Source organism: Stegodyphus dumicola, chromosome 1, assembly GCF_044657685.1.
Source record: "Stegodyphus dumicola isolate Sdum_Otavi_A_Nest chromosome 1, ASM4465768v1".
Classification (NCBI taxonomy): domain Eukaryota; kingdom Metazoa; phylum Arthropoda; class Arachnida; order Araneae; family Eresidae; genus Stegodyphus; species Stegodyphus dumicola.
Genome location: NC_140768.1, coordinates 77551693 through 77563637, shown reverse-complemented (window position 1 = coordinate 77563637; position 11945 = coordinate 77551693). Strand labels below are relative to the sequence as shown.

The following is an 11945-nucleotide window of genomic DNA, read 5'->3' as shown; positions in this document are numbered from 1 at the left end:
AAAGACGTCTATGGTTCTGCGTCAAGGGTAGACGAAACAATCGACGTCTTGCGGACAGACCACTCTGCTGTAAACGGCGTCGAACGGTACGCGCAGACACTGGATGATCCGTTACAGACTGAATGTGCTGTGCTAATAAATTACAATATTAGAATACCGTATGTACAGTAATGCGAAGCGGCATGTTTGGGAAGAATTAATGGAAACAATATGATAAAAACACATATTAAAGAAACCTCATTATAAGAAAATAAAATAACTGATATTTAATTAATTGATATTTAATTAAAATATTAATTTACTTATTATATTGTAGCTGTGTCAAAATATGAACTGAGAGATGCCATCTTGACGAAAAATATGACTACTGGAAATCAGATAGGCAGCCATTATAGCACAGAGAAGAGAAGAAGAATCAATACTATAAGGCTTTTTTAAATTATCATAGATAATGCTTATAAAGCTTTGTTACTTTAAATAAGTTTCAAAAATGAGTCTTTCTAATGTATTTAAAAGTTGAAAGTTAACAACCTTAGTTATTTTTTTCTTTTAAAAATGAGTTTCTAATTTATCATAGCCAGTTTGTTGCTCCTTCTAATTTTCTACCTGTCTTACTCGCTTCACCCTTGTCCCAGCTCTGATTAGAAACATATATTGGTAAGCATACCGTCTGTAACTGAAGGAAGCTTTTCTTCAGTTATTTGATCGTGATTAAAACATTCTAAGACATATTTACAAACATAAGAAAGTAAAAATATATGGCATTATAAAATTACACGTATTAGAAATTTGAAAAAAAGATGTATAGAATACATATAACGCATATAAAGCGCATTATGATAAATATTATTGTAAAAAATATTGTTTTATAAGCTTGATAATATTTGTTAGAATCATAAAATATTAAATATAATCTATTACCTCTGATATAGTTACTTAATTAATTATAATAAATTTTAATAATTAAAATAAGTTTAGCATTCTGTTAATAACTTCTGAATTTATCAAACAGTTTTCTGTTTGCTATATAATTCTTCCCAATTAATAATGCACTTAAGTTTGAAGACTTTTATTTTATAAATATCAAGTTTGAAGACTTTTATTTTACAAATATCGGTCTTAAAAGTGCTTTAAATAAATACTGAGATCTTATACGTCTTTGATACAAAAACATTCCAGGTAGGTGAAAGATATGTACACCAAAAAGACCAAAGATAGTTATTTGTTTAGTCATATTCAAGATTGAGATAATCTTGGAGAACCTTTGGTAATCCCAGCTGGGACAATCCTGATGGAAGATTCCATGCTTGTTTCAGGCTTTTTCTGACTCTGCACCTGCACAGATGTTTCAAAGTCCTCGGTTCTTTAGTCCCGGTGGCCATGTCTTTGAAACAAAGTTCGTACATGCACAAATACTTGCGATTCTTCTCGTAGCGCACACTGTTCATAACGGAGTGTTGAATCAAAAAGTAATATTCTTCAAAAATGGAGGCTGCTATTTCTTTGAATTTTACGTACGGGTCTGGTATAGCTCTCCACAAAAGTTCGAAGCATCTCCTCTGAGCTTGCGTCACAGAACACAGTTGGATGTTAGCTGACTGACTAATATTCAGAAAGAAAAGATTTACGCAGTTCATACTGCACATCATTTGTAAAACCAGGAGATGTCGCTCAGAGATGATTTGTGGTCTGAAAGAGAAAAAGGACTTTGGTTTTCATTTATATACATTAAAAGTTTCTAAATATACTTTTAAAATCTTTTACTTTAAATCTTAGATTTAATACTTCTTATTAGATGATTAATATTCACTTTTAAATATGCCTAAATCTGCGAATATGATGAAATGAAAAGTAACTGTTTTTCACTAGATTAATTAATTATTTTTAAAAAAGGAATGTTTGCCTTTATTGAGAGATGCTTTTTACAGAATTTTCTAAAAGAGATAAATGGGATTACGGAGGAGACAAGATTTGTTAGTGGTTCAATGATTATTGCACTTTTCTGTTATCAGTCCCGGTATCCTCCAAAAACACTTCGGAGAAAGTAACACATGGAGAAAACATCATCGTACAAAATATGCAGAGGAAAAAAAAGCCAAGGAGAGAAAAGAAAAGAATGTGATGATAAAGTTTAGCAACTGGAAAACATCATCGCACAAAACATCATGGTGAAAATAAAGCAGCTGCAAAACGCTGAATGAAAAACGATCGTATAAATCTATATTTTATGCTTCTAAGATGTTCAGAGCTCTATAAAATATATTTTTTGATACTGTAGTTTTTATTTTGAGCACTAAGTTGACCATTAATGGTTCTAGATAATTTTGGTCTTCTGTGGAAATAGATCTTTAATCAGCTGAGATATTAATTAAAAACTGAAGACGCTAATTTTCGTGCTCATTTTTCCGATTGCAACAGTTTCTTGAATCGCCACAGATAAAAATCAAGGTTATATTCTATATAATAATAATAATATTATATATATATTCTATATAATAATAATAATATTATATATAATAATATCTATATAATAATATTATAAGTTAAATAAAGCACGCGATTGCATGTTACCTCACTGTATTTTGAAAATATTTCGTTAATGTAGGTATTTTAAATAAACAGCTGGTTTTTGCAATTTTTTTTAAAATTTCAGGTTAGGATAATTGCCACGATATGTTATTGCCACGTTATTTCTTTTATCGATATTGTGTAAAAGTTGTTATATTACTGTAAATTTAAATGATGACGTTCTTGAAGTTGTACAACTTTAATTAGCTGAGATATTAATTAAATAAACCTGAAAGCGCTGTTTTTTTTAATATGTTATTATTTTTGGGAATAATAAATTAATTTTTTCGAATAATATATTTTTTCATGGTTTTAGATACGTCTATTTAATTTACATATCCTTTTTGAATTTAAATGATATTGTAAATTAGTTGGCAGCAATAATAATTATTTTTATTTCTTTTTGCAATTAAAATTTAATTGAATATTAGCTTTATACGAATAGAGAATGTTTCTTAAACTCAAATGTCATTCCTTGCAGCAATAGCGAAAGAGAATTATTTAAATTTAATTTACTTATATTCTTGTGAAACAATTTTGTTGTAAATTTGTGCGGATTCTGTTGTAGTTTAAAGAAAGTAATTTAATAACGAATCTATTGTTGGAATAAAAAACCCGAAAATGTTCGAGATTATATTTGGTACAACGGCCCATTATCGACTGAGCGGTAAAGTCGCCGAACACTGGTAGTTCGGTTCAACTTTCGAATCTCGGCGAATGGGCTGGCTGCATTGGTGTTTTTGGGATTTTCCACATGTGTATCGAGTATGTAGTATCTTCTGAATGCATTCGCGAATAAAGCGGGCGCAGCCTGGCTAAAATCGCTGTACACTGGTAGTTCGGTCCACCTTTCGAATAAAGGCCAACGGGCTGGCTCTGGGTGTTTTCGTGATTTTCCGCATGTGTACCGTGTATGAGTATATTCTGGATGCATATTTTAATAAAGCGGACGCAGCCCTGGCAAAACCACAGAACACTGGTAGTTCGGTCCAACTTTCGATCCCGGCGAACGGGCTGACTGCATGGGTGTTTTCTTGATTTTACGCATATATATCGTTTATGAACCATCTTCTGCATGCATACGTGAATAAAGTGGGCGCAGCCCTCACAAAACCGCTGAAACCTGGTAGTTCGGTCCAACATTCGAATCCCGACAACCGGGCTGGCTGCATGGATGATTTCGTGATTTTCCGCATGTGTAACGTGTTGGCAGTATTTTGTGGATGCATCCGTCAATAAAGCGGGCGCAGCACAGGTAAAATCGCTGAATACTGGAAGTTCGGTCCAATTTCGAATCCCGGCGTACTGTCCAGAAATTGTGGATGCATATGTGAATACAGCGGGCACAGCCCGGGAAAAATCGCTAAAAACTGGTAGTTCGCTCCAAATTTCGAATCCCGTCGAACGAAAGCGGGCTTCACTGGTAATTCAGTCCAACTTTCGAATAAAGGCCAACGAAAGCGGGCTTGCCCGATTTTCCGCATGTGTATAAAGCGGGCGCAGCCCGCTCAACTGGCGGGCTTACCCTCTAGCAATCATGCGAACTAGCGTATATCTTGTGAATGCATACGTGAATCAAGTGATCTAACGTGAATAAAGCGAGTGCTCCACGAACGCATGCCTTCCCTCATGTAGCGGGCTTCAGCCCGCTAGTTACATATAAAAAACAGTAGCATCACCTATTATATTATATAAAACAGTAGTATCACTTATTGTAAAATAAACATCTCTATAGAAGACCAAAATCATTTATAATCGAATATGGTCTTCACAGTATATTATTATTTACGTTTGCTGCGCTTTTGATCTAAAATCAATAGTGATGATTATGTTTATTAAATAATTGCAAACCAAATAAAAAGTTGATAATTTTGAAGATGTGTTTAAATCAGTTAATAAAAAGTCAATACGAAATCAGGAATAGGTTTTGAATGATAACTACAGTTATTCAATAATTTGTCATAGAATTGCTTAAAAATATGAAAATCATGAACTTCTGATGTACAATACAAATAAATAAAGTATTTCAGAAGTTAGTGATGAGTAAATCGAAAATACACATTAAACAACACCTAAAACTCATACAGAAAAAAAACCTGCTGTATATTTATTTTGTCTAGCATTGAAAAATGAAGTGAATCCTCTCGTAGCAACAATCTCTCCTCTTCTTTGAAAATACTCCCATTTTCTGAGAACATAAATTAACATCTTTATTTAATCTCGTCTGTCTGAGACCAGCACCTCCGGAGAACACCAAAAACATCTGAAACCACAAATCGTCATCTAAAAATCACTGTACTTAAAATAATACTGCTGGCAGAAAACAAACACAATTCTCGACATGTTAGGAGCATAAGATGCATATTTCTGCGATGTTTTTCAGTTGCTTTATTTTTGTTTATACGACGATATTTTCAAAGTACGAAATCTGTCCTGACGTTTTAGACTCTCAAGTTTTCTCCTTGCTTTTTTCTCCCCTATCCCGATGTTTCGTACGCCAATGTTTTGGCTTTATGTTATTTTCTTCGCGATGTTTTTAATGGTAACTGTAAATCGAAGAATTCGAGCCATTTTATACTCTCTAGATTCCACTCGTTTCTCATGATATTTAAGTTTTTACAATTAAAATTAATAATTCAAATGTTTTACTTTTCGATTAGGAATATTTAAGTTAACTGAAAATGGAACATTTTGAGAATGTTGTAAATTAACTTTAGTTCTAATTTTGAATTTGAATGTCAATTTAACTACGGTTTAGTAAAATTTTCATATAAATAAAACAGAAATGTAAGATATTTGTGAATCCTATTTACATCACAGAATTGTAACATACGAAATTAAAGGTTCGAATTAACGCTATAATCATTTTTATACCTTTTCTTATAACAGAAGGAAAAAACAGAAAAATTCTGAGAAACTGAGATGTAGCTTGATAGATAGCTTTCATATGCTTACCTTAATTAAATGAATCAAAATTGAAAATTTATGAAGTCTCCTCAGTTTTAAAATTCAACCTTACTGAATGAAGATAATTTTTTTTTCAAATAATATTATTATTACAAATGGGAACTGTAACTACGTAAGCTATTTTCTTTCAACTTATCGCGCGGCTTCGCGATGTAATTGAAAGCACGTCCTGCTGGCAATCGGGAGGTCCGAAATTCGAATCCCAGAAAGAATATTGCATATTTTTCATGTCTCTTGCTTTGAAATAAAATGGCTAATGACCTCTTTAGGGGCACTCGAATTAAAACGTGGTGAACCAGGCAATGGTCAGGCAATTTTTCATAAATTTGCTACTTTTGACAAATCTGTCCGACTAAAAGTTATGTTATGCGATTTTGAGAAATTTTTGCTGCTCCATCATTTTCTTGTGGTACATTTTCCGTCTTTGAAATTTTTTAATGAGTCGCAAAAAATGTTAAAAATGTATCTACTAAAATTATTTATAATAAATAAATAATAAAAGCAATTTATTTAGGCTCTATATCTAGCATATTTATGACAGACTAGGGTGCACAGAAGTAATGCCAAGCAAAACTACCATTATCTGTTATGTCATATAAGTTTTTTAAGAAATCCATCTCATAAATTTAAGTTTATTGATCGCTGCTTATTAGCAGTTAATACTTTTGTATTTAAGCTCTTGGCCAGCACAGTAGACGTTAAAGTTACCATTTGGATATTGTTATCGAATTACGAAGTCCCGTAAGTTTGTGCACGAAAACACAGAAAATACATCACTCATTAACAACAGCAGTTCGATTAATGTTATCAAAGTATTATCGAATAATTTTTACTGAAATTAATACTGAAGTAAGGTCACCAAATAAAGGATTAAATCGCCAAATAACTTTAGAATAGATTATACAAATTGCTAAGTATCAGAAAAATGTCGCCAGACAATTTGTTTTCGATTTTAGTGAACCACTTAAAAGTAAGGAGGGGGGGGGGAACTGAAAGTTTCCAGATTTTAAATTACGTTCAAAAAGGCGTTTTTTGAACATTTTGTCTGTTACATTTATTTATTAAATATCATGTTCTTCGCACTTAAACCATAAAATTCAGTTCAAGAGCAATGTCTCAAAATAGTTTTAAATTGAGCATATCTTTAGAATTTCCAATACAAAGTCTCGCGTGCTGGAAATAAAAGTGTTTTTTCTGTACAACGTTGTCGTTGCTCTTTTTGCAATCCTTGAGTTTGTTAATTAAAAATTCGTTAAAGTTTTACAAAATATGAAATCGATAATAAAACAAATTGCGAATTTCAAATTTGGGTTTCCACATGCCCATATTCGCAGTAAGATTACTTCAATCAAAATTAGATGGCTCTATGTACCGTTGTTTTATCACAATGCGAGAAATATGTATGCAGATTTTTCATTATTTAAAACTAAACTCAGTGACGCAAACAGCCCTAATGGGCCAAGGCCTGCAGTGCCCCGAAATCTTCTTTCTTGACTGTGGGCCCCGGGTACTTAAGCATATGCCCTGAACAAGTAGTCAGCTTGTCGCAGGACGCCCAGTGTTTAGTCCTCAAGCGAACTTGGTACTCATTTTATCGACCCAAGGTATGGAAATCAAGGGATGAAAGGCTGAGTTGACCTTGCCCAGCCTGGGGGTTCGAACCCCGGACCTGTAGTGCTGCTGCGCGATGCACTAGCCACTGCGCCACCTTGCCTTTTCATTACTTAATTTCTTCAAATATAATGCAGGACTCTAACATTTGGTGGCAACAGTTTGAAAAGTGAAATGGACATTTATAGTGAACCAATGCAAAATTGTAAAACGAAAACAATAGTCCTTCAGAGACAAAGACCAACCTTTGGACTAAAAAAAAAAAAAAAAAAAAAAAAGCACAGGTCCTTGTTCTTCAGAAGCAAGGCAATCTCTGGAGAAGTTTTTCATTGATCCTTTAAAACAAAATTTTCCCTGAAAACATTTACACCCAACTATTGGTTTTTGGCCTATTTTTAAATTTTACATTTTCATGCTCCAGTGAGTGAGAAATGCCCTCCGGGTATTAAGATCAGAGTCAAATCATTTTCAGAAATATTATGAACAGTCCTTAGATAAGCTATTGTGTTTAATGACGCTATGAACAGTTGATAAACAAATTTTTGCATTTTTAAGTACAAATTTTGTGAAAGTACTTAGTTATATATTTCTGGTTTTATTTACATTAAATTAGTTAAGTTCCATTGTTGTTTTTCCTCATTGTTTAATGTTATCATTCGGTTAATATTATCAAAATAACAGTGAATAAACATGATCACATTAAGTGGCAAGTACTGTGCTGGTAATATATGAAAATGTTATAATACTGCAAGCTGAGATTAAAGTTAGAAAGTGAGTTTCTGATAGCTTTGTTTCAAAGATAATAAAAGGAGAATAATGAAATAATATCATGGATGTAGGAGCAAATAAATTATTTCTGAAAGGCTTTGAGAAATATCTGAGAGAAAACGAAATCTATAATGAATGTGGCTGAATTTTATCTTTTTAAAAAATAATCAGGTTCTACAACTAAATGTTAGAACATGTGTTAAACGTACTTACAGATTTGGAAAACCATGTCCACTTTTTTCGATGTCCCTCGCAGTGAAGATTTCCAATCCATGCTGCAAAAGTATCAGCGTTCGGTCTACATTTCCAAAGGCAACTGCATTTAATACCGAGAAGTTTTTTGAATACTCCCATAGAGTTCTGGGATGCTTAGAACAGTATGAAATTAAGTCAAATCTGGCATCTATGCTGTGTTCCAAGATATATCTTAAAAAGCCTTCTTTATAAAATGGTTGTCGTACATGCCTTGTATCTGTAGAATCCATGATGTACCAGTCTACAGTTATTCTAACCATGGATGTAACTAGAAGACTGTCCTGAATATCTACATTATAGCAAAACTCTAACAATTCTGCCATAAATTCGTACTGCTGAACATCTTCGCCAGAAATCTGTAATGGTCTTGGAATGATCTCACACACTTTTAGGAATTTCCGCAGCCAGTTTTCAACTTCTTTGACACTGGTGCACATATCCAACTGACATTTCAGAAAAGACGCATAATCTCTGAACATACTGTCTTTCAGAATAGCTAGCAGTCTTTTCCTGAAAAATGCATATTTTGCCTTCGTTAATAAACTTACACAATCGATTTCAAGCGGCAAATTCGTTGATAAATTCTTCAAAAAAGGCCGCAACCGAGGTAAGTCGAACTCGACATCATTACGATCTGTCATTGATTTGCATTCTTCAGATAATCTCTCTAATGTCATTACAGCCCACTTCAGTTTTGGAGCTCTCGCAGCTAGAAAACGTCGACATCTCTCATCACAATCTGACAAATCCAAAGCTTCGAGAGAAAGGCCTGAGTGGTGATCACAAGTCTCCATTCTGCATAGTATTATTCTATACCGCCATGTGACACAGCTTATATCAACTCTAGACAAGATTAAGTTTAAGTTTAGCGTATGAAAACTAAAACATTGGTTTTCGGAGATAAAGGCGGTTATGAATGCAACCAGCCAACTTTTATTTTAGGCTTTGATTTTCAGGAGCAGGTAAACCTTTTACTGATAAGATACCGAAACAGATAGGACAATTGCGATGGAAGTAGTCGTATGAATTCAAAGGGCTTATTGCATCATCTTAATCACAATATATCTATTTAGTGTGAGAAACTGAACGTCGCAAAGACTTCTAATTTGCCCTGTGGTCTCATTGTTTTCAATAATTGTTTTTCACTTGCAATCAGTTAATTACAACAAAAATACTTTTAAAATGCGTTAGATGCAAATGGGAATTTTAATTTGAGCGAAGTACTAAAAGATAATTTAGGCTATTGTACTAATATTTAATGTTGCCTTATTATCCGAATTTTCACGTGCATTATTCTGGAATAGCCTTTTGTCTCAAATTTACAACTCACTCTCAAGTTCGATCAAAATTTTGTTAAAAAACGTTTAAGATTGTAGATGCAAATTATCTCAAACCTTACTATTTCACCTAAATATTATGCCAAATAGCAGGAATTCTGACATTTATAAACCCATAAGGTGTTTTTCCCGCCTTCTTAGCATGCCTTAGTGGTGTAACGTTCATCACACTCGGCGGGTATTCGAGAGTTCCGTGGTTCGAGTCCAGGCGAGGGCATTTGCTCATGTTTCATGCCTCTCAGTTTAAAAAAAAATCCTAATGTCTCTACAGTGGCGCCCGAACTAAACAAGATGGTGGATGATGATTTTTCACCATCAGGATTTGGCGACTGGGTCCCCTAATCCCTAGTCGCCCTTTAAAAGGGGGAGTATATAAGGTATTTCTCCCGCCTCCTTACCATGCCTTCGTGGTGTAATGGTCAGCAGGCTCAGCGCGTATTAGAGAGGTCCGTGGTTCGAGAACAGACAAGGGCATTGCTCATTTTTCATCTCTCCTGCTCTCAAAAAATACCTAATGTCTCTATAAAAAATAATTAAATACTTTCATTAAGGCCTCTTGTTGGCCAGAAAATTTGGTTTTTAGGATGAAATTAGGAATAATACATCTGCATTATGAAAGATATGCATGACAGAGAACAAATTAATAATTATTCTAGTATTAGTTTTAATTGATTTTATGCTAAATTCCTAAAATATCCTGATGAATATCCCGATGGCTCAATCGTGTATCTTCTTATTAACTATTGTCATGCGTAAAAGAAAGAGCGCATAATATTCACTTTTCTTTTAACACCAAATGAACTTTCTTCCATAATGCTTTACCAGAGTTATTATTTACTATATATTCAGTGTTGGGGCTCAATTTTAACTGCAGTAGCAGGAATTCCATTGTATTGCAATTTTAGCTTTTTAAATAAGAAATAAGTAATTATTTCTCTCGTTGCCGAGTGGTTTTACATAATGCTTCACATGTACGTTTAGATAAAGTGCGTTACATAAGAAACGAGCGAACGATTAAACAGCAGAAACATAAAATAATTTGTTGATGAAAATAAAATGTAATTTGCAAGTTCCGATGCTTAAAAAGAAGTTAGTTTTGATTTACTGTTTTGATTTATTGCAAATAAAAAGTGCTGCTCTTATTTATTCTATCTACCTACAATGTAGGTAGCTGTGCAATTTGGTACAAACAAATCTATTACAATTTATTCTATCTACCTACAATGTAGGTAGATGTACAATTTGGTACTAACAAATTTTCAAAACTATTATACACATTGTGTGATACATAAAAAGTTAACAATCCCCATATTCTTTTTATTTGTTGTCGTTGTATGATTATCGAACATAAAAATAACGATTGCAGAAAACTGTAAGATTGCGTTTTTATCTTTATGTCACTGACAGCTTTAATGGAATGTTGCACTATATCATGAAAGAATGAAATCGTAATATTTATTACCAGAAATATCGAATCGGGAAGTTTCAAAATTGAATTGAATTTTGCTTTGGAAATGTATTAAAATAAATCGGTGTTTGGAGAATTGATTCCTGCGGAATCCAGTGATGAATTCGAAAACGGAAATCTTGAAAAGTTGCGAAGCGCTAAAAATCTCTCCGTATCTCTTTTAGATGGTGTTTGATTTATCACTTAACTTTCCAACTATTCACGTAATAATTAAATGAAAAAAAAATTGTGGATATAAAATTTTTTTCGAAGGAATCTGTACTTGTAATATATTTCTCCTTGCTACGTATTGCAAATATTAACCAATGAAAAATATCCTAAAATTAATTGAATTAAATTGAATAAATAAGATCTTTAATGTGTGTTCTGTATGTTATGCATATAGGGATGCTCTGTAGTTTATTGAAAATTTTTTGATTCTTGATAGCAATGGGGATTACTCAATTATATGTTTTCTTAATTACATTTTGCATGGCTATTTGAAGCTTATATTTTATAAAGATTCTGTTCTGTTTGTGTTAAGTTACAGTTGAACGTCAAGAATCTTAAGAACTAGTAAGCGAATAATCGCTTAAGTTCGTGAGACAGTAAATAAACTTGGAAAGGGTTAAAAGATCCTTTATTATTCACGTACGATTTAACAGAACTCCGTCTGGAAGTTGTACAATAAAGCCGACACTCGGGCTTGAACTTAAGAAACTAAGAACTAAACTAAATCTTAACTAAAGAGATATAGCCGAAGCTATCAAACTTCTAACGGAGTTAGCCCCTTAACGCTAACTGACTGAGAAGCTATCAAGGTCCTAAAGTACAGCCGAGCGTAATAATACCTTAAGAGAGAGTAGCCTAAAAAGGCGGACGCGTGCTAATCAGAATTTTTGGTTCTGTCTGACTAAGACAGCAGAACTTCCCGGTTAAATACCGCTCTTCCTTAATTTACATTCAGACGTGATTCTAAAACTACGTTCTGG

At 33.2% G+C, this 11945-nt stretch overlaps 1 protein-coding gene across 1 annotated transcript; it reads right to left on the bottom strand.

Annotated features, from left to right (window-relative positions):
• Window positions 1-1053: 1053 nt before the first annotated feature.
• On the bottom strand, window positions 1054-9083 carry LOC118189938 (uncharacterized). Its single transcript, XM_035360662.2, has 2 exons — window positions 8128-9083; window positions 1054-1689 (listed from the first exon to the last, which is right to left on the bottom strand). The coding sequence occupies exons 1-2, from the start codon at window positions 8961-8963 to the stop codon at window positions 1227-1229; spliced, it is 1299 nt and encodes a 432-aa protein (XP_035216553.2). The 5' UTR covers window positions 8964-9083; the 3' UTR covers window positions 1054-1226.
• Between the last annotated feature and the right edge of the window lie 2862 nt (window positions 9084-11945).